Raw genomic sequence first — 24,208 nt, forward strand, 5'->3', positions numbered from 1 at the left:
GTGCCTCCAAATATAAACCTTACACAGCAAACAAATACATTTAGCAGAGATCAGAACACAAATATAATAATGAAATAAAGTTTGATATTACGATTTCTTTGGTTAACAATGGAAAATATTGCAAATGAGAAGTGATAGGCCACCTGTGGCATAACCTTTTTCTCACCGGGCGTAAGCTATGGCCTGTTTGCATGTGCTTATATTGTCTGAGCGACAGATTTAGACGACCGAAAGAGCTTATTACATTATAATGAGGGTGAATGTGGCGAGAACATTAAAAATTAGGATTTTAAATATTTCGTTATTAGTTTGTGGCTTGCAATTTTTTAATGTATATGACCTTCATTGCCAAATTTTGTATTTTATTATTAATTTTATTACTATTATAATTGCCAATACTGCAAATCTCGACCGCGACGGGTCATTAGATCCTTCAGTGAATTTATTAGAAGGCCTTCTTCAACCTAAAGTGCTTATACCGAATGGGATGTTAGTGTGTTCGAGACTATGAAATCTATAAACGTACATAATGTGCTGAAAAGAATATAATGCGGACTTTGTGTTACGATCTTTTGCCAAACATCTATCATGGGTCTGCAAAAAATGTCCGGTATTCTGCGTGCCAGATGATTTTATATAATAATATATTTTCATAATTTATTTCAAATTGAAGAAGCAGCCTATCCATACAAAATCAACTACAACACACTGCATGTATTACAATTTACCAACTTTTAAATGTGTGCGAGAACACAAATAACGTCGGGTAAATGTAGCAGAAAGCTAAATATTTCTATAGTTATATTTGTATATTAAATATATAGCCAATTTAATAATTGATTTGTTGTAGTATTATTCAGCAGCAAACGCATTTACATTAATTAACCACAAGGCAAACGACTAATCAACTAATATACTGGAACATCTATGAAAATATCTGAGTGTCAAGTGTATACACTAGTTAATATTTGATGAAGGAGGAAATGTTGAAGCTTCTACGAAAGTGTATGCATAAATACACATAAGTAGTACACAAGCTGCCTGAACGTAGCAGTAATTACCAACTGAATGAAAGTTCAAATGACAGTAAATTGCAAATTTTACATTAATTACATATACGCCATGTAGTGCTGACGGCCAAACAGCCATGAGCGCTTGAGTGTTAAGCATATTTGCAGGTGCTAGTGCCTTTTGTAGTTAACTGCCATACACATGACCTTTACAAGTCACTTGACGCTGATATTACACACTATCTTGCCACTTGTACACAAGCATGGAAATCTGCTTATGCCTATATGTATGTGAGTGTGTTTATAATTACATTGAATGCCTATAAATTATTGAAAAGTTTACTTAGTTAAGCTGTAATTGTATTAATGCAGAAAGCTTATGCGTTGGACGAGTGTGTTCATTTATAGCAACAATATTACTTATACTGTAATGATGAGTGGAATTTCATAGACATTGGTATTTATAGCTTTTGCAAGTAATTGCGTATGGCCTTGTCGCACGATTTATTAGTTCTAATGTGTGAAATTTGTTACACTTTCTACAGGATATCTTCAATATTGAGTTGGTATTCGAACATCAATAAGAATAAGTAAGTCAGAAAGAATGGATTTACATAACTTTAAGTGATGCGAGAGGTTATATTTTGATAAAATCTTATCGCTGTTTAATTAAGAATAACATATAAATTATCCACAATATTATAATCAAAATTTATGTTATAATTAAAATAACTGAGTTAACGCTAGAAGAGAAATTATGTGACTGCAGTTTGATTGAAATTTTTAATTCCCAACTGCATCTTTTGCTATAAAAATACTTTTTTTTTAAGCAGACCTGCATTTTAATCGTCTCCTTAATGAAATCTAGCCTTTTTTCTAAAGTTTCCATTACTAAAATGAAGGACTATCTAAAGTTTTCGTGACAATAAGTGGCTCTTCTCTCTTAGGAAAATTACTTTAAAGTGCATGATTGTGGTCTATCTTGCAATTGGTTTCTTTGTATACTTTAAGTATTTAATATAATACTAATTGGATACATCCCCCAAGTGTCTATGGCAATTCTCTGATCCAATACAAAGCAATTCTGAATCTTATCTCACTTTGTGACCCAGAGTTTTTTTTATGTTTTTATGTACTTAGATTATGAATTTTAATGCTAAGAAAAACATTTTTGAATTATTAAAAAAAAAAATACAAAAAATTGTACATAGTCTATATCACACACTGAGTATTGCCTGAAACCACAACTTGTTCTTACTTAAGCTAAAATCAAAGCATTGAACTTCATAGCATAAATGTATATTGCGCAAACAACGACAACAACAGCAATAGCAGTATCACCAAGCAAAAACTCGTATACCAACATTGACACTGAAATCTACGCCACGTTTAAGCTGAAAAGCACCTAACTGTAAACAATAATAGATGGCAAGCAGAAAGTCCAACAGCAAAAAAAATTATTAACAAAATAAACAGCAAAGTGTTGGGTGAAGGAAGCTCTGCTGACTATAAAAGCTTGGCAAGCAGTTATTGCCACAGCCGCGACTCGGATTACGTTGGAAAAATGCGTCAGTCAATTGCCAGCAAAAAAAAAAAATCACATGAATAGCGAGTTGAGTTGCGTGGGACGCCGCGTATAGTACATCACCAAACATATATGTATGTATGCATATATATATGATGCTCCACACGTGCTTGAGGCCATGGCAAGCATCACTCAGTGGGACAGTGTGTGGGCGTGTGTTTGCGTTAATATTTTGTAAGCGAACACGATAAGTTTACAGCAAACACAGCCAATCAAAGTGCACGCAACTCGAGCGTCAGTAAAGTAAATGGTGTGCCACAAGTGTGGAGCAGTGATTCTTCCAACACTAAGCGTATAAAATATATGAGCATGAAGTGTAACAATATACATATGTATAAGCATATAAGCGCTCGCTAATGTAATTATATCTGTGTGTAGGTAGGAGCGCACGTGTGAGCGTGCTCCAAGTTAATTAGCAGCAGTGTAGTGCGTTTGTGTGCGCTGACACAAAACTTTGATTGCCAGCTCGCATAATGTGTAACACTAAACCGCCACTAACTAACGAAGGCGGCATGTGCGAAGACTTGAGCGTGAGGAAAAAGTTGACACTTTAAGCAGTCGACAAAACAAAAAAGAACTGAAAAAAAAGAGCTGCAGAAAAAATGCCTTTCATAGAAATATTACAGTTATCGCATATATGGTGGCACAGACAACACTCATACGCACTGTTGTACCGCTGAAGTGAAAACACTGCGAAAAGCGTAATGTCACTTGAATGTTGCTGAGACAGACAAAACGCTGTGTCGCTGTTATTAGTTGTTGTTAGAGCAAATTTAACCTTGAAATTAACTGTGCGCACGTCTAGACATGATTAAAAAGTCACACAACTTGCACTCACAAACCTAACGTGTAAGTAAGAAGACTGTGTGGCAGCAATATGAAGCAGAAACACACCCACGCAAGTAAAACTTAAGCTTTTGAAGCCTACAATGGGCAATAAACAGACGACGGCGATTACAATTGTAAGCAAAACCGCAATGTGTATGCGAGTGAAATGTTTATGAGGCGGAATTTATGCGACGATTGGGCTTATCTCGCAAGGCAATAAAAATGCTTCGCACACTTCAAAACCAGACGGAGCAAACTGCAATTCTGTTATGAGAAAGGGTATTGCCAAATTTATAAAAGAAAAATGGAATATAAAACAAGTAAGGAAAGGCTAAGTTCGGGTGCAACCGAAGATTTTAGACTCTCGCAATTTATTGAAGAAATTTTATTAAGATAACACACAAATTTAACCATAAATTCGGCATAAAGTTTAATAGAATAACGAAAATCATCATAAATAGTATATGGGGACTGAGGTAATTCCTGAACCGATTTCACTATATTTAACCACCAAGATACAATATATCGAAGACTATACGCTCACTTAATTGTATATTACCTATAATGAGGTAAATGGGATCTAGGGGAAGTTATGACCCGATTTTAAGCATTTTTGGTACAGAGACAAAATGTTATAATAAAAAAATTCCCTCTGAATTACATTAAAATATCTGAGAGATTTACCGATATTTTCAGTGAAAAATTACCATAAGGCACTGAGTTCTTCATATTCGATATCCGGGGCATTGAAACATTTTTCACGAGTGATGCCACAGATCATATACAGTATTTGTGTAAAGTTTTATTTCGCTATCTTCATTGGTTCCTTTGGTATATATTATAAAGTGAAGGAATACGATGGAATTCAAAATAGAGTTATTTGGGAAGTGGTCGTGGTTGTGAACCGATTTCATCCATTTTCTACACGTGTTTCTGACGTTTTTCGTTAGTGAGTTAACGCACTTTCAGTCATTTTCCACATAAGCTTTGTATGGGAGGTGGGCGTGGTTATTATCCGATTTCTTTCATTTTTGGACTGTATAAGGAAATGGTTAAAAGAAACGACTGCAGTTTGGTTTATATAGTTTTTTGGGTTTGCAAGATATATACAAAAAACCTATTTGAGGGCGGGGTTACGCCCACTTGTCCAAAAAAATTGCATCCAAATGTGCCCCTTACTAATGTGATCCTATGTCCGAAATTTTTTTTTTATAACTTTACTTATGCCTTAGTTATGACACTGTATAGGTTTTCGGTTTTCGCCATTTCGTAGGCGTGGCAATGGTCCGATTTCGATTTCAATATCAACCTCCTCAAGGTGCCAAGGAATATGTGTTCCAAGTTTCATTAAGATATCTCAATTTTTACTCAAGTTATCGTTTTCCAATAGATGTCTCTAGGGTCAAGCACTGGTCGGTTAAATCGATTAAATCGTTTTATATCGATTTTGGACATTTGTGTCAACATTAACCCAACAAAATATGTGTAGATATCTGTTTGCATCCCAAACTTATTCTCAACTGAAAATGTCACTTTTTGAGCCGAATTCTCGACATTTGCATAGAATACGCATAGCTAGCGACGGCCAATATTTTGAATAACATTTTTGTAACCGCTTTCATACAAAAAAAGCGTTCAATTAAAAAAAAAACGCGGAAGCAAAGTTGTAGACCATATACATAACCCCATATCTAACACTTTTATTTCTTGGTGACTCAAGCAAGCGTTATGTGAACAAAAGTATAATATTCTCTTCAGCAACTTTGTTGCGAGAGTATAAAAAGTGTGGTAAGAAATTGAGCATTTTAAATAATTTCAAATATATTTTTCCGTTGAAATCCGTTTTAACTCTCTGCTTAGCAAACTGTGTGGCCAGCTTAATTAAATTTACAAACGAGACAGGTTATTAGAAGCAAAACCAGGAAATTTGAAATAAATAAATGAACAATATAAACGAAAATATTTTTTGATATGTCAACAATTTCCAGTGTGCCATTTTACAGAAAATATAATTTTCATTGAAATTGAACAGAACAAGGGTTAAATGTAAAAATAAATGATATAATGATGAAAATATGGCATACGTGACGTATGAGTAACTTTTTCATACACTTCTTCAACATACATATAATGTATGTCTGTGGAGATGTATATACATATGTATAATTTATGTATATTCATATTTAATTTATATGCTATGAATATTACGCGAAAATGCGAAAATGTTGATTTCAAGTTGCCATCACTTTTTGTTTTTCATATTAATTAAAAGTTAACAAGCAAAAGTTGTTTGCAAAATGTTTCGTTAACTGACACGTTTTTATAAAGAGTATTTTTAAAACGAATATATGGAATTTTATAAAAATGAATGTGAAACAATTAATTGAATGTGATACAATTTACTGTTAAATGCGAAAGTAAGTCAATTGCCGTTTAGCTGTAAAACAAACCGGTGGATTGCCAAGTAATTACATAGCATTACATATTGCTGCCGTATTCTTTCACGTATTCTTTGTTCTACTATCAAATATGCGTATACTTATCTAACCTTTGTCTGCTTTTATCACACCATTACAAAAAATTTTATACAAACTCGGCGCATAAATGCTTATGATTAACATAATTCTCAATTATCTCAGCTAACAGCGCGCTGAAATTCTTTCTTTTGTATAACATTTGGTATTATCTCGTACACCTGCTGGCGTATTTTGTGCTAATACACTGCTCTTTACTTTTCCTTTTGTATTCGCTTTGCCACACACATGCTTATGATCATACTTATTCCGGCATTATGTGTGCTAAAAGCGGTCGGACTTCGGCTTTTCGGAGAAAATTTGCTACTCATCATATGATATGCGCATTTTGAGTGGCTCCTTTTGGGAAAAACTACGTCACGTATTTAGTTGGGAGTACGGAGCGAGAGGTGGTAACGTGAGGTGGACTTTGAGAACGAAACGTACTTTAGTGGTGGGAGTCAGAGAAATTTTTTCAACCATACAGCTACTTATGTACAATATAAATGAATAATGATTTTCCATGAACTTCTACTGTGATCAATAATCTTGATTGAAAGGTTTAGATATTTCGTGATAGTAATTACAGGCATTTTTCTTAAGAAAAACTCAGTGAAGTTTTAAGAATAATCCACATCAAAATCAAAATCGCGACTACTAGGAAAGGACTACTAGATCGCAAACAAAAAATTCCAGAAATGTATTTAAGTCTTTTATTTTTTTAAATTCATTTATTGTAATTACTTATTCACTGTTTCTATTTTGAATTTAACTTAAGAAATTTTGGTTAATATTGACTTCAACTAAATCTTCTGCATGAGCAAGAAAATGCCTCCCAATGCACAAGATAAAATGAGAGCTACTTGTGTGCGCCACAACAAACGAGTTGTAAGTGACTAGAAGAAAAGGCAACAACAAGAGCAGATAAGTATGTATTAATAGAAGATGACAAGCAGAAGTTAGAAAGCCTGAACGCAAAACCGCAGCGGAACCACGAGCAAATGAGCTAACAAAAAGGCGGCATACGCACACACAACCCAAGCGCAACCGCTTTTTACACAGCACTCATTACAAGGCTCCTTCACAAACACATTTGTAGCGATGTGTGCCTTAGAGCAGCAGCTACTGTTGCCTATCATATTATAACGCTGCCACTTTTACATAACAATAAATACGAATTAGGCACGCATGCATTATGCTAGCGCGCGTGAGGCGGCATGATGTGGCATAAATACCCGACAGCCATGTGCAACGTGGTGAGACGACGACAGGCCTCGAGCTGCGCGCATGCCAGTGAACTCTCTGGGAGCCTACTTTCTTAGGTTATTGTTATTTTTTGTTATAGTATTGGTAAGTCGGCTGATTATTCGCTTAGTACAGTAGCATGAGACGTCACTTCGCTGCTGCTGCGCGCTTTGTGGGGCGCATCCTGTGGGGCGCATCCTGTGGTTGCGCTTCATGCGGGTTACACTCGGTTAAATAATTTCCATGTTAATTTGAAATTATTGTGAAATGCTTACTTATTTAAAAATAAATATGTTTATGTTTTCTACATTTTTATAAATGTATATGCATTTATATTTCGTATTAGTAGCATGCGCTCTAGCAATAATAAAAAAAATCGTCCCTTAGTCTACTGCTGTATATTTTTTTTTTTTTTGGTTAGTTTTTGTTTAGTAAAATTTCGTTAGATTTCTTTCATATTAGCATTGTAGTTATGTATGTGTAATTGCTTACTGCAATCAGCTTCATCGGATTGGTCACGGCAATCGGGGCTGCCATCGCATACCCAAGAGCGTGGTATGCACTGTTCACCATTCTTGCACTTCACCTCGGTCGGTGTGCAGAAATTCACTGTGAATTAGGTAATAATGTATTAAAGTGCATGTTTTCCAGCTTAAATGACTAATATACTAAGTAGGTTGTAATAAGCTGTGTCTTGCGTGTATTGACCTAAAAGTTGTACAAGTCTAAAACAACATGTTTTTTAACAAGGTAGTATGTCTCATATTTTTTTTTTTTGTAATTTCCTAATAATTTTGTTGTGTTCCTTTTCCATGTGTGTGTGTGTAGTCTGTTTATAATTTTTCTTACTGAAAGCAAAAATACAACAACAAACTTACTGCATAGCGACGTTGCTTCGTCAGAACCATCGGCGCAATCGCTCTCCTGATCGCAGCGCCATCTCTTGGGTATACAGAAACCGTTGTTGCATCTGAATTGTTCAGTGCCGCAGGTGGAACCTGAAATAGAAGCATAAAACATCAACAAATTAAATAAGTATGCGGCGAAATAAAACGGATTTCAAGCAATTAATTGAAATGTTTAACAATTGAATTTAATAAGTGAGGTTAATACTATAAATATATAGAAAGCAGTATTTTCAGCTGAAAATTAAAATGAAATAAACAATCAAAAGACACATCGCAACTTTGGTTTTAAAACTCAAAATATTTGTTTGAATTATTTTTGAAGTTATTCTTCTTATACGACTTCGGAAAAGGTTGCGATAATTGTTTAACGCTTCAGTGGAGAGGGAATAGCGTTGAACAATTAACGCGAGAGAGAGAGAGAGAGTGAATGAGAGTAAAGCAGAGTACTTAAAGCACTTGTCATGCTTATGCTATTTGAGCAATTCTTGTTTTTGGTTGGTGACATATTCACATGTGTACGAACATGTATGATTGTATGCTTGCGCATTATTTGTTTTTCTTTCGTTTCTGTTTCATTTCTGCGAATTCTCAACTATTTTGTGTGACTTTTGGTTGAAATACTCTGCGTTGGCCGTTGAAAAGTTAAGACTATACTACACAGGATCATTTCTGTAGTCAGTCTGCATTTACTTTCTTTGCAAATCGAAAGTATTAGCACCCGCGATGAGGAGGTATATCGTTTTATCTGACAGCGTGAGGTTTATGAACATCATTTCTAATTTTGTCTTGTGGCATATTAGAAATGATGTTTCTTCGATGATCGCTCGGTTACAACGGATAAAACGACTTTATTGCCGTTTCCAACTGCAGGTTCGCAAGTTTTTGCAGATATTATCGGAGAACCAGTAGAGTATAGCGAACAACCGGTACTCCTTGCGGGAGATTTCAATGTAAATTGCTCATTGCCAGAAGCTGAACCATTACTGGCATTCCTCAGAGAGAAATTTTCATTAGATATGATCAATGGAAGAAATGATGCTACGACAAAAGGAGGTACGACTATTGATGCGGTATTCGCGAGAAATATAGATAAAATAGATGTAAGACATTTCATATCGTATTTTTGTTATCATAATCCAATTGTATATAATATAGATATCAATCCGTCAGAACCAAGAAATGATAATTGATTTGGAGTTTGCTTTATAAAATGTGAATTTAAGAATGTGTTGGTCACTCCACCATATTTTTATCCTTTCCCTCTCGCTAGTTTTCTTTCATACAAAATGATATACATTTCTTGGAATATCACTAAAAAGTATAAATTCTTCCGCGCGTAGGGACTCACTTTTTTTTTACACCCTTTAACACCCCTCCTGAATCAGACTTGTTTGCTGTATTTTTCACTCGCATTATATGTTTCGATACACATTACTTATAATTCATTATTCTAATAGATATTGAAAGAACACTAATTTACAATGCGCTCTGCTTCAAAAATTTACGCAACGCTCCAACAATTATGTAATCATTTGCAAACAATTAATAAATGATTAATATGATTGGTTTTCATCACTGTTGCTGCCCATTGCAATCCAATAAACCATTTTTAATGAATATTGCGAAAGAGCAATTGAGTGGCAACCGACAAATGAGTGAAATGGCGGGTAAACATTAAATCAACAAGCCAGCGAAAAGGCTGGCGAAATATCGCATATAAACAAAATGAATTGGGATATTGAGTAAAACGATGAAATACGGAGCAAGGCATAAATAACAGAGTCATCGAGCAGCAACAACAGCAAGTACAGGAGATGCGCCAGCGCTGACAGCCGTATTTTTCGGAGCCATAAAAATTTAATAAGCTCGCATAAATTATGACCCAAAAGGCAGTGCCACGTTAGAGTGGGTAGGAAATAAAATAAATGCAAAATAATAAAGTAATGTAAAAAATTGTAAAATATTTGCACGTTCCGGCAGCGATTCACACAATTTCCGTCAGCTAGGTTTTTTTGGCGCGTTAAAAAAGGCAACAACACAAAATGTTTGAATTATTCTTTTTTTTAAGATTAATTTGATATACCGTTGTAAATTTATGACGTCATTTTTTTCGATTTTTATCATATTATGATTTATTTATAGGAAATTTCGTAAGAAATATATATGAGTATTTAAAAATAAAATTATACAAAATTCTACCGTTAAAAATTGGTAAAATATACTGGAAACGGTAAAATGTGACACTTTGGTCGACACGAACTACATAATACAACAACAACAATAGGCGCTGTTGCGATAAAGTCAGTTGTAACGAACACACACACATTCACAATAACAACAATAACAATCATCAATATTTACGATGGCGTTGATATAAAAATTTATGAGCAAAAGCGAAAATTCGTTTAGAATTTTATGAATGTTTGCCGAGTGGCAACGGCTATCATGATGATGATGCTGATGCTGATATTGTTGTTGTGAGTTGTGGGTTTAGTTGTTAAGAAAAATTGCCTTTTTAAAATCATATAAAATTCTGAATGGTGTTAACGAACCAGCACTTTTGTTGCGTTAAGGTAAATAGAGTTGTAAAAGTGCTAAATTTAAATGAAAGCATACAAAATATGCGGTGATGATATATTTATTTGTGCAGTGCGTGGATTAAATAACATAAATTTTCGACGAAGCTGCATGTTATTAAACAGCCTACTGAATAATACAAAATAGAAGAATTATCGAAAATAAATTCCATGGTACGCATGTATAATTCTTTATTCTGCTGTTTGTGTGAATATGAATCATAATATTTCAATATCTGCCAACTCTTTAACTTGCAAAAGCGCTGGCGTTCTAATCAACCCGTTGGTATGAAAACGGCGCAACCGATTTCATTCGAAAGCGTGCAAATTGCTGCTCATTTAGCGCCCACCGCCTTTCATTTTCATTTCCTCCAACTCTTCAATCTCACATTGCATGATGATTTAGTGTGTTGCGTATACGCACTGTAGTGCTCCTAAATCGCACAGGACAAATTACAATTCACGTCATTCATTCCAGCTCGCCTCCACTGCACGGGCTCTCCTTTGTCGCTTTTGTGGCTGCGTAAAATGATGCTTGCACACATACACACGCATAGCAAGTGATACCGAAGTGCCAGTGAACCAGCAGTGGCTGCCGCATCCTTTCGTAGGATTCTAATAGACAAAAGGAAATGTGTGGGTTGGCGTGAGTTTGCCGGTAGGCGCAAATCATTGCTTCTGTTTCTACGATTTTTTTTTTACATTTTCGCTATTTTGACGTTATAAATTTACTGCTATATCCCGTACAACTGACACATATACGTATACAAGAACCTTTATTAGATAGAGGCACTCCGAAGACGCCTAGCAAGCACCACAATATTGGACTCTTTATGGACTAACTCTTGGTTAGACGCTTAGAGTGCATTTCTTTCCTGCAGCGATTCATTTGCCCAATGATGACAGGCAATAAATTAGCACGCATAAAATGGTTGAAAACGGGACTAGCAGAGAAGCGAAAAAGCACAATTGTAAGCGAAGGCGGAAGCGGAAGTGGGCGAAAAGGTAAAAGAATAGTAGAAACAAAAAGTCTATTATAAATATATATGTATATGCATACTCGTATATATGAATACGTGCATATATGCTGGCGGTTGTTATCAGCGTCGTTTATATAATATATTTCCAAGGGAAGCGCATATATAAATCTTCTGTTATATTTTCGCCTGTGTTACAAGTTAATTAAGGAGTACGCTCAACGCTTGCAAATTGACATTCGTATTCATGATATACGATTTGCTCAGCAAGTATACAGTGTTGGAATATCAGAGGTTATAGCGCAGGCATTTTATCTTCGGTCTGTGTTTATTGTCACAGCATACTTTTAGGCAAGTGATTCTAATTACAAGCACCTAACCACAAATTGTCAATGCAATTTGAGACAATTCGGTTTCGTAAAGCACCTCATTCATACATTTGTTTTGTTTATACACAATATACTGTTAATAAAAAATGTTAAAAAATAGATATATTTTATTGCATATATATATATTCATTGGATATATATATTCACAGAGCGTTCCCTAAGCGTCACTAATTAACTTTTTTGGAACAAAAATATATATACAGTAGAATTCATTTATAACGACTAACCGTTTTTAGCGTCGATATTATTTACTCAAGTTTGGTTTAATAGTTAGATTCTGAGAAATTGTAACCGTTTAGTGCTACTCCGGTTTGAACGACAAACCGTTTATAGCGACACTTTTTACGATAATTCGTCCGTTTAAAACGACGCGCTTCACCGTTCAATTCTCCTTATTGGCGCGCGTAAATCACAGTTAGTGTTTGTCACTTGTTATGACAAGTTCAAAAAATAAAATACAATGAGTTCTTTGAAGAGAAAGTGTTTTTCAATTGAAGAAAAGAGTGCAATATTACATAGATTAGAAGCTGGTGAATCAAACGCGACCCTCGCAAAGGAATTTGGCGTATCTCATTCTACAATATCAACAATAAAGAAGAATAAATACAAGATCGAGCCGCTATTTAATGCCAATGTTTTGAAAAGCAAACGTGTAAGAACTTCTACTCATGAGCAATTGGATAAGGCATTGTTACAGTGGTTTAAGCTTCAGCGCGACCGAGGAATACCTCTTAATGGACCTCTGCTACAAGAGAAAGCTAATTTTTTTGCTAGACAGTTGGACATGCAAAATTTCATATGTTCCATGAGTTGGATAAACCGTTTTAAAGTAAGACACAACATCGTCAGTGGAAAGATTGTTGGCGAGTCTTTGTCAGTACAACAGAGTGATGTACACGATTGGTTAGAAAAAGTTTGGCCTACTCTACGTGCTCAATTTAGTGATGATGAAATTTTTAATGCAGATGAGACCGGGTTGTTTTATAAATTAATCCCAGACAAGACATTGAAATTTAAAGGTGCAAAATGTACAGGAGGAAAATTATCAAAGGAGCGAATAACAGTGATGGTGGCAGCCAACATGAGTGGCACAGCTAAAAAAACTTCTCGTAATCGGGAAATCTCAACATCCCAGATGTTTTAAAAATGCACGGCATTTGCCAGTGGATTATGAGAGCAATCGAAAAACCTGGATGACTGGTGACATTTTTACCAAATGGGCACGCGCATGGGATCGTGAACTTATGAAAAAGAACAAGAAAATCTTGCTGTTAGTTGACAACTGTGTTGCACATCCCCATATTGCAGACCTGAAAAGCATAACTCTGGTATTTCTGCCTCCAAACACGACATCAGTGTTGCAACCCATGGATCAAGGGATCATTCGAGCTTTGAAAGCACATTTTCGTAAAAACCTTATTTTAAAAATGATCCAGTTTCTAGATGGCGGATGCAGTAGTATTGAGTGCACGAAGATCACTGTTCTTGACGCTATTCTAATGATTCAAGATGCCTGGACTCAACTCAAGCAAGGAACAATTTTTAACTGTTACAAACATGCTGGTTTTGTCCAAAGCAATGTAGAATGTACCATAACTTCAGATGATTTTAACGAAGAAGACGACGTACCGCTGAGCATTTGGGCGAAGGCTATTGATAAGCATCAGTTACCCATAACAAACGAGGACTTTGAACAATACGCGCGTGTCGATGATGCTGTCGCCACTTGTGAAGAGCTGTCTGATGAAAACATTGTGGATAATATCATCGCCGACGATGCGAATAGCAAAGATAGCGACGGTGATGATGACGAACCAGAGTTTTATCCAATCTTGAGTGTGTCTGAAGCTCTGAAGGCTGCGGAAACGCTTAATGTATTTGTTCAGACTAACTTTGATGATGACCATATGAAAACAATGATGTCACGAACTCATAATGCTGTCCGAAGTTCTTACTACCGAACAAAAGTCTGTCAAAAACAAACCCAAACAACAGATTTCCTACGTTAGTGACAGTATTACAGTACATTACGTACCTATGTTTGTAATTTGGTATGTACTACTTATTTGTGTAAATATAAGAATAATTAAAATAAGCATATGTAACTGATTCCTACAACATGTTTTATTTACCTAAATAGGAAAATCAAACTTTCGCACGTATAATACATAATTACATACATATGTAAATATCCGTTTTATACGTCATCCGGTTAGTACGACATAATACCGCCGGTCCCTTGAAGGTCGTTATATCCGGATTCTACTGTATATACATACGTGTTAGATAGTACCTTTAAAGTCTAGTAATACAGCAGCAAACACTTTTTATCGCCTGCTAAATTCTATTTTTAGTAAGCATAGTCTACCGCAACCCACCAAAATATGTATTTAAACAAGCTAAGTTATGCTGTAAGCCCTTAAATACCTTTCAATCTGTGCTGCTGGTTGGAGTGAGCATAGAACAAAGGAAATCAGCCTCCCTTGCACATAAAGGTTACCCTGTAAAGCCAACATTTTTGTTTTTTTATGCGCAAGACATTGTAATTCCCTGACTTGTAACATTAAGTCTGCATAAATGGCTTACACTTTGAGCTCCACCCACAACGCAGCGTGGAACGTGACGCGCATTTTTCTAGCATAAATTTTCAAATAACGGGAAGTCATTTTCGGCTACCAAGCCACTGGTGTTCCACCTTTTCGGTCAACCATCGCAGCGGCACCGGCTGTTTGCTAGGTCATTGGGCAATTTGGTTTTGTTTGGTTTTCTTGCCAAAGCTGCATTACGTAGTAATTTATGTTTTATTAAAATAATTAAACTAGAAAAAAGTGCGTAATTACAAGTTGAAACATGCCAAATTAAAGATCTTTTTTTTTTTTTAATTTAAGGCTGGAACTCTTTAAAAGCGAAGGGTTAACATAGTAGCGGAAGTAGAAAAATTTTAACCGCTCAGTGCACAATTACATTCATTATTTGTATGCTGTTTAGAAAGAGCTAAATTATTTGGAAATTATTGTGTGCTTGTAAATACAAAAGCCCACGGCCGCTTGCTTAATTTACACCAAATTAAATTTTCCGCATCGCAACCTTGCCTGCATAGTTGCATTTGTATTTGCGCTTGTAGATGGGTGTTTAGTGTTTGTGTGTGTTGTTATTTTAATTAAATTCTCCATTTTCTTCAACTTTTTTTAGTGGCGCGCGCTGCCTGCCAGGCAAACAATCGCAACCACAACAGAAATGATAGTAATTAACTAAACTAAAGAAAAGGAAAGTGCCGAGAGACATACATTTATATATAAATGAGAAACATTTTTATTTTCGGTACAAATTTACATATACTTAGCGATATTTGTATTCTAAATACAAGTTTTATATTGTTCCGTTAATTCGTAGTTTGATTGCAACGCATATGAAAAAATATTTGCTTTGTCTGCTTTCATAAAATCTAGTAAGAGTGAAAAATGCACGCAGCTGGTAAATAAAGGTAATTAAGCTGAGTAGATTGATTGTCAACTATTTAATTGCAATGCCGCCTTGATGTTTCATGCTTCAATAAATATTTTCAATGTCCTTATATTTCATTGCTTTATTAATTGCTGCTTAATTAAACAATAGTGCCATTGTTGAATTGAAATGAGTTGAGTTGAGTTTATTTACCTATTTGCTTGTGATCTCTTAATTTGAGCAAAATATTGACATTTTTTGATAAATATTGTGCAAATAATGTTTGGATGTGAAAGCCGTATTGTATAATGTCGCAAAACTTAGAACTGTTTAAGTTTAAGTTTAAGTTTAAGTTTAAGTTTAAGTTTAAGTTTAAGTTTAAGTTTAAGTTTAAGTTTAAGTTTAAGTTTGTGTTTAAGTTTAAGTTTAAGTTTAAGTTTGTGTTTAAGTTTAAGTTTAAGCTTCAGTTTCAGTTTCAGTTTAAGTTTAAGTTTAAGTTTAAGTTTAAGTTTCAGTTTAAGTTTAAGTGTAAGTTTAAGTTTATGTTTATGTTTATGTTTAAGTTTAAGTTTAAGTTTAAGTTTCAGTTTAAGTTTAAGTTTCAGTTTAAGTTTAAGTTTATGTTTAAGTTTAATTTTCAGTTTTAGACGGCCGAAAAAAGTGAATTTTCCAGATTTTTTTCTGAGAAAACTTTTTAATTTATTGATCCAAAAATTTATACACATTTTATGGTATCTTTTAACTGTATTTTAAGACTTAGTTTTAGTAAAAATATTTATTTGAAACAGAGCTACAGCTGATCTCCAGGAGCTCCTCTCAAAAAAGACGTTTTGCGGTGACCACTATATCTCGGAACTGGATCATCCGAAATTAAAAAACCAAACAGATTTCGTTAAAATAATGTTAAATCTAGTAATTAATCGAAGGAATAAGCAAAATAAAATTTTTTGACAAAATGGCGGTTTCTCAAAAAAAAAAATCGATTTTTCACCGAAATTTCGGCCTTAAATTGTTTATAAAAAAAAAATATTTATCGGAGAGAAAAAATCTACGATTAATTACTAAAAAATATATTTAAGAAGGTCGTGTTAAAATTTGAGACTAATCGGTCTAGCCGTTTTCGAGTAATGTTGGTCACCGACTTTGAAAACACCATTTTGAGAAAAACGAGTTTAAAGTTTGGACCTTGTACTTAAAAGCACTCTGAAACGCCTTTTCAAATTTTTCATTTGCTTGTAACTTTGAAAATATTCACCGGAACGATATGAAATTTTCTGTGTGTATTCTTAAATATATGTACATTAAGAAAATGAAATAAAAAAAAAATTGATTTTTTGAAAATTCTAACTGTATATAACCCCTTAATGCGTACTATTGGTTTAAAAATATTTTCTATCCTACATTATAAATACCAATAACAGCTTCATCTACTCGAGGCCATTTTATAAAAAGAAAGATTATCCTATTATTCTCAACACAATAACAAAAAAAGCGACCCACAATAGCGTTTCACCAATAGACTTAGCGAAAAGTAGGTTGCCATCGTCAACCGAATTTTCAAATTGAATAAAATGCCCACTTTTGTGTAACATTTCGGCTGAACAAATGTTTAACCATGGCAAATACTCATAATTTGTGTTGCAAAGGGCATACAAGAGAGCAATGTCAAAAAAAAAAAAAAAAAAAGTAACGGTAAAATAGCCAAGCAAATAGAAAATTGTGTAAAAGTCTGAATAAAAAAAAAGAAATGTTAAAAATTCTGGCCGCCGCCCGCAGGCTGTGCGCTCAACTACTTACAGATTTTTATGTCAGTGGCTGCCACACACCCACCCACAATGTCGGAAGGACATGCGGCACTCGCTGCTGCTTTTTTTGATATTTTGCGCAAACACTTTTATTTCATTTCTGCGCTTTTCGTTTTATTTCTCGAGATTTTCGTCGCTCGTTCGTTGATAGAGCCAGTGATTTCATTATTATTACTTTCCTTCGACATAAAAGTAATTTTGTGTAAATTTTTTCTCCGATTTTCTTTGCTGCTCTGTGTTGTTGGTGTGTTTGTGTCTGCAATTTGTGTGTCCACATTTACTGGCCACTTGAAGTTTTCTATGCCGATGGGCATTTATGTCCAGCTGTGCTACTCAGAATTTTTTTGCACCCATTTTACGTAAAAGTGCCACTCGAAAAAGGGAAAACAACAAAGAAATTGTCTCTCGGTAGAGCGGAGGATTTGGGGTCACCGGTCGCCACTAGTTCAGCCCATAAAATGCTTAGTGCACTAACTGCTAACTGGCTTAACCGACAAGCAGCCAGCTATTGGTCACCCACATACATACGTGAGTGGGAACAGCAACTAGCTGAGACACTGACTACTGACACACTGATGACGAATTTAGTTACCGAGCAGTTGGATCAACAAGAAAAGAGAAGCCTCTAGGCTATTTTGTGGAAGTTACGAGATTTAAAATACCTGAAGGACCAAGTAAAGTCAACAAAAATTTAGTTCGTAGTTGCACTTTTAAGGCATTACGGCTAGTGCATAGTGTATTTGGAAAATGGGTCAAGGTAGACTTCATAGCAGCAAACACACTACGAAAGCGCACAAGTACAGAAACTGTTATCGGAAGAGAGAAGCCATAAAATTTAAAGGAAACAGCTAATTGCTCTTCAATTGTCGTAACTTGGCCAACTGAAGTGCTGCTATGATGGACAAGAAGTTGTATGCGTACAACAAAACGTATGCTAAAAGGTTGAACAAGTCAAAGCAATGAATCCATTAAGTTAAAAGCATTGCAGGCAGACGCGCTTTCTCCAACAGCTGCGGTGAAAGGGTTGCCGAAGGGTAATAAGACGGTGAGTAGAATGTAGCAAAACTACGACCACAAAAATATATTTAAATTTTATTCATATTACAGAAAAATATCTAAAAGAAAGTGAAAGTTAAGCGCGGCAAAACGAAAAAAGAACGAGCAAACTCTGAAGAGGCTGAATTGAGGGCAAAAAAGAAAGTTGATTGGAAACAACGAGCGACGTACAAATGAACGAATGAATGAGTTGTGAGAGAAAGCAGAATATGAAGAAATAAGTGAAAGTTAGTCCAGGCGCCGGAGTGCATGCAACACAAGTGGCAATTATGGTCTGGCCATTCACTTGACGGCAAGAAATGAAAAGCTTATTGAATTCTGCTGCAGACAAGAGCTAACATTCAAAACGATGAATTGCGCAAATATGAATGGTATATTGAGATTAGTGTAAGCAGATCTAAGAGCTTGAATTGAAAGAAGAAATCAGAAGTCGGTGGCGATTTGGTGCATAGGAATGAGCAGTCAAGTGGTTGGAAGATTAGAAAATATTAATAAAAGATGCAATAACGAAAGACAATTCTAACAAGAATTATGAATTATGAATTATGAATTGTGAATTATGAATTATGAATTATAAATTATAAATTATGAATTATGAATTATGAATTATAAATTATGAATTATGAATTATGAATTATGAATTATAAATTATGAATTGTGAATTATGAATTATGAATTATGAATTATGAATTATGAATTATGAATTATGAATTATGAATTATGAATTATGAATTATGAATCATGAATTATGAATTATGAATTATGAATTATGAATTATGAATTATGAATTATGAATTGTGAATTATGAATTATGAATTATGAATTATGAATTATGAATCATGAATTATGAATTATGAATTATGAAATATGAATTATAAATTATGAATTGTGAATTATGAATTATGAATTATGAATTATGAATTATGAATTATGTATTACGAATTATGAATTATGAATTATGAATTATGAATTATGAATTGTGAATTGTGAATTGTGAATTGTGAATTATGAATTATGAATTATGAATTATGAATTATGAATTATGAAATATGAATTATAAATTATGAATTGTGAATTATGAATTATGAATTATGAATTATGAATTATGAATTATGAATTATGTATTATGAATTATGAATTATGTATTATGAATTATGAATTATGAATTATGAATTATGAATTATGAATTATGAATAATGAATTATGAATTATGAATTATGAATTATGAATTATGAATTATGAATTATGAATTATGAATTATGAATTATGAATGATGAATTATGAATTATGAATTATGAATGATGAATTATGAATTATGAATTATTAATTATGAATTATGAATTATGAATTATGAATTATGAATCTTCTAATGCAAATTTCCATTTAAAGAAAAGCGGAACTGAGTAAGAGTACATTAAAAGGGATTTCCACATCGACAGGCTAATGCAAAGGATTTAAGGCCTCCTCACCATTCACTGAACCGTAACAGTTTCTTTGCTGGCAAAACAAATATGATAAACAACACAAAAGACAAGTAGTAGTTGATAAAGTAATTCGAAAAAAGTAAATTTTATAATATTTTGCCAAAGCTGCGTCGAAATCCATTCAAGCACAAAAAGGTTATGATATTCAAACAGCTGTTAGTGGAGGGATTGTGTAGTTTTAAAGCTTAAGATATGGAACAGTGAAAGCAAAAAAATACCTAAATTGAACAGCAGTCATTTAAGGTGAACTGTGACAAAATAATCACAGAGCGGATGTGGGTTAATGCTTTCACTTCCGTTTCTTATGATTTCGGTTGACCATTACGCTTTTCGTATCAGAATAATCAAAATAAAACGGCTAATAAATGCCCATGTAGCTAACTTAATCATTGTCAAATAGCCCGCTGTGCGCTCACGCACCTAACAAACGGCAAGTACTAAATTGTGGCGACTGACGCGCCATTATTATGCACATATTGATTTCTGCACAGACATGCACGATAATCACGAATTATGTGCATAACATATATACATATATATCAGCGTACACTGCTTAAATTATTCATTATTATGCTGATGTTGCGCAAATGATATGGCAAGACTATTTCCAATTATTCACGGACACATATATTGATATGTCATCGTCGAACCAAATTACTGCGAAATATATACACATATATATATGTAAGCAATTAAGTGCGCGCAGCTTTGAAATTTCGATATATTGATAGAATATATCGGCAATAAGACAGTCTGCGCACTGAAACCATAAGAAATTTTAATTATGACCCCAGACTTAATTTTCTTTCATGATTGCTTGGCTAATTGTTGTGTTTATCCAATCAACTTGGTGAATGCAAAGTTGAGTATTAATTATTTAGTGTATAAGCCACACATAATTTCTTTGCTTTTGCGCGTGTCTGTAAATCAAATTTCATATTTATGAATGTGGCTTGCAATTTAATCACTTACTGCTATACTAAGTATGTGTATATCAACGCATAAATCTTTGAATTAATTGATATTGAAAAAAACCCACATTTAGCCTGAAACGCTTTGAGCGCATATGAAGCACTATGGCGTATACGTAACTTTTTTATGGTTTTACTTTAAATAATTAATGTTCCTGCAAATACTCTCACTTGTATTAAAATAAACCTTAAGCATATTTCCCACATTTCGGCTATCTCTAAGAGGTAATGCTTGTTTGTTATTATATATAATTTCGTTAGTAAAAAATGAGCAGCTAAACGGCGGTAAAATAAATATTTAAATATATCTACATACCCGCATTCCGATCATAAAACTCTACAACATTACTTTGTGCGCTATCTGCAAATACAATTAGCAAATATTATATGAATAATGTGGCGAAACACATTGTTGGCACGAAGTAAATAGAAGCGATAGCACAATAGATGCAAAGCAAATGGTGCAAATACGCAAATGCAAATGCAAAAAGATGTGATAATTTTGTAAGCCACCAACAGCTGAAGCGCCTGATGAGGTCAGCGTCGAGTTTTGAATTTTGAAATTAGAATTTCGATTTTTAAAAATTTTGGATTTTGAATGGTGAATGTTCAATTTCGAATTTGGATTTTTGAAAATCGATTATATATATACAGATTTCTAAGGGAACTCTTTTTTCGCCAAATGTTTGTGATTTTGATAATAATCAAGTGTTTTTTTTATTTGGACCCAACGTCCTTTTAACCATGCACATACATGTTTATGCTTACAAATTATGCATAATATATGTATTTAGTTGCTGAATGTAGTCCTGTGGCAGAATAAATTTGTTTTGTTAACACACATTTCCGCACGCAGCTGCATTAAAAATTCAAATATACGCAATGGGAAACCGACATGTGTATACCGACTAGCACTGATTGTTGCCCCCATGAAAAGGCAAATACAAGTGTATACAAAAATACAATATATCCCATATGTATATAGACATGTGCGCTATTGTCTGAAGACCTTAGTAATATAATATTCGGCACATTTGAAATTCCTCTGCCTTTTTGCTAACTTAGTTTTCGCATTTCATATTTTTTCATTTTTCTTTTGGCATAATTTACCTATTTTATATTTCCGTGTCAAATTGTGACTCCTTGTTACCATTAGTAGACTTGTGAGGCGAAGCAGCACACCAGATTCCCACACCGATCGCATTGTAAATTATGCAAAAGTATGCCACAAACTTTCCAAATGTCGCCTAAATGTATGCAACGACTTTGCCTGCACTCACACGCTGCTTGCGTAAGCAATTCTGCAGATCGACTAAGTGCCAGGGTATGCCGACCACATAGAAAAGTGTGTGGTAAAACAAGTTGAAAGTTTAATTTAATAGTCGTAGACCAGCTTGGCCTTAACCACATGTATACTTACACAGTGAAACTTAAAACGGAAATCTAAATTCTTGCATACTTTTCAGATTTCTCATTGAATTGTGTAAATTGGGAGATTGTGCAAGTTGTCTGGTTTACTTTTGCCAAAGTAGAGACAAACAAGAATTTCTTCTATAGTATTTGTAGGCAAGTAAAGCGGCTTAAGTAATATAGCTTAAAATTCAGTGTGCTTAAACTTTGCAAAGCAAAGGCAAACGCTCATACTTTGCGCCCAAATTTATGCAAAGCGGCTTGAGTGGAGGTGTTTTGTCTTTGTATGGTGTTGGCATTTGAGGCAGCTTTGCAGCACTTGGTTGAATATTGTTGCAATTACAACAGGAAATACAAAGAGTATTGCACTAAATTGAAAAATTCAAATTTTTTACAAAATATTTTAAATTAATAAATTGAGTGAATGAATATATATACATATATATACAAAAAATGTAATTTTAATAAAATGTTATATGTAAAAAATGCTCTGCGTAGTTTTGCTGATTCAGAGTTTTCATCCATTTATATCTATCTACATATGTAAATATTTATTTGAAGTTAATTAAAGTTACTGCATATCCTCAGGTTAGTTGACAGAATCTATTTTAAAATTTTGTAATCGGCGAAGTAAAAGTTTAGAGCACTAAAATTCCAACATATAGTAAGGCTTGCATGTACACTGATGTATGACATGTCCGTAGGACATTGCTACAAAAATATATATGTACATTTGCGCCACCACAAGCCAGTAAATGCCACATTTCTGCTGCCGCACAAATGCATAGGCGTGCAATGCCTGCATGGCAAAAAATTCGATATACATACATATATTTGTACCATGTATGTATAGTGTGTGTGTGTGTGTGTGCGTGTGGAAAACAGTATTTGCATACAGTCAATTTGAACCGCCAATCGTAACGAACATAATGGATTTTACGGCACCACACTATCTTCCCAACTCTGGAGTCACACAGCTGAGTGCAGCGTGTGCACGCACATACAAGCACGAAGAGCTGATAAAATTTGCATTTATATATATCTATATATACATATGTCGCTTATGTCGAACTAGACATCCGCTGGCATCGTGAACGCAACAGGATTTCCGTGACCAAAAACTGCTATCGATTTCACGCTGCACAAATGTACCAGTGCGGCAGTGTCATGATGCTGGCAAGGCTGTGGTTTATAACATACGAGCGAGGGCTACATTTGCAAAGCCAAATAGGGGTATTCACAAATTTTTAGATTGTTCATAGAAATACGGAAGAGACTGCTGATGCGCATTAGCTGAGCTCTCTTCTAATCATGAAGTGAAGCAAAAGCTGTTCGGAGTGACCGAATGCTGAATGACACGCTATAGTGAATACCCCACCATATAAGATTATATATGAGCACGAGTATACCACAGACAGTGCATGTTCTGCTGGAACATGTGTGCTCCTATGTACCTGTGGTTACAATTGTTGTACTCATATAACGTATTTTTGTTGGTTGAAATAAAAACTCATATATTTATAGGTACTGATGGCAGAAATTCGTAGCATATTGACCGCAACCATGCTCAGGACTCAGTAAGACTTTGTATTTAATTAAGTCACTACGCTGAAAAGTAGGCAACTACAAAGTCGTTCATATTTTCTCATAACCCAAAGGTGTTATTATTAGGGTGTTAAAAAATTGAATTGTCGAGTAGAGTTATGACTGTCCAATTCAAATAATTGCACTAGTTTCTGCGCCATTTTTTATTTGCTATTCGGAAATTAACGACTCCGTACTTGTGCGAACTTTAGTCTACAAATCAGCCACTAAATGTGCTCTTCCATTCGCAACTTTTCATAATCGTAGAAGCATGAAACCTGCCGAAAGCGCAATGCTGCAGCAGCGAGTGGAAAGCAAACTTCATGCTGTGTGCTTTAACCTTACCTCTGCGCTTAATTAGTGTGGCGTTAAATTAAATTTACGCGCAGCGGTGACCAGACTGTGAGAGTGACTACGAAAATT

The 24,208-nt window shown here is 34.5% G+C and overlaps 1 protein-coding gene and 1 non-coding gene across 19 annotated transcripts in view; one reads left to right on the forward strand and one right to left on the reverse strand.

The window, feature by feature from the left end:
* The window catches only part of LOC105208449 (low-density lipoprotein receptor), a 301,388-nt gene that overhangs the window by 86,082 nt on the left and 191,098 nt on the right, over window positions 1-24,208 (reverse strand). For 10 of the 18 annotated variants that reach the window (XM_054227532.1, XM_054227544.1, XM_054227527.1 and 7 more), the window contains 3 exons: window positions 21,108-21,152; window positions 8,060-8,179; window positions 7,674-7,790 (listed from right to left, as the gene is read on the reverse strand). In XM_054227532.1, coding sequence (XP_054083507.1) covers window positions 7,674-7,790; window positions 8,060-8,179; window positions 21,108-21,152 — 282 coding nt within the window. The remainder of the gene's footprint in view (window positions 1-7,673; window positions 7,791-8,059; window positions 8,180-21,107; window positions 21,153-24,208) is intronic. The other 8 variants (XM_054227534.1, XM_054227582.1, XM_054227587.1 and 5 more) reach the window with 3 other exon arrangements.
* Window positions 8,734-8,947, forward strand: LOC128920029 (small nucleolar RNA U3). The gene has a single exon (XR_008470153.1). It is a non-coding gene; the product is annotated as a small nucleolar RNA U3 (small nucleolar RNA).

The sequence above is a fragment of the Zeugodacus cucurbitae genome, chromosome 2 (assembly GCF_028554725.1).
Source record: "Zeugodacus cucurbitae isolate PBARC_wt_2022May chromosome 2, idZeuCucr1.2, whole genome shotgun sequence".
Classification (NCBI taxonomy): domain Eukaryota; kingdom Metazoa; phylum Arthropoda; class Insecta; order Diptera; family Tephritidae; genus Zeugodacus; species Zeugodacus cucurbitae.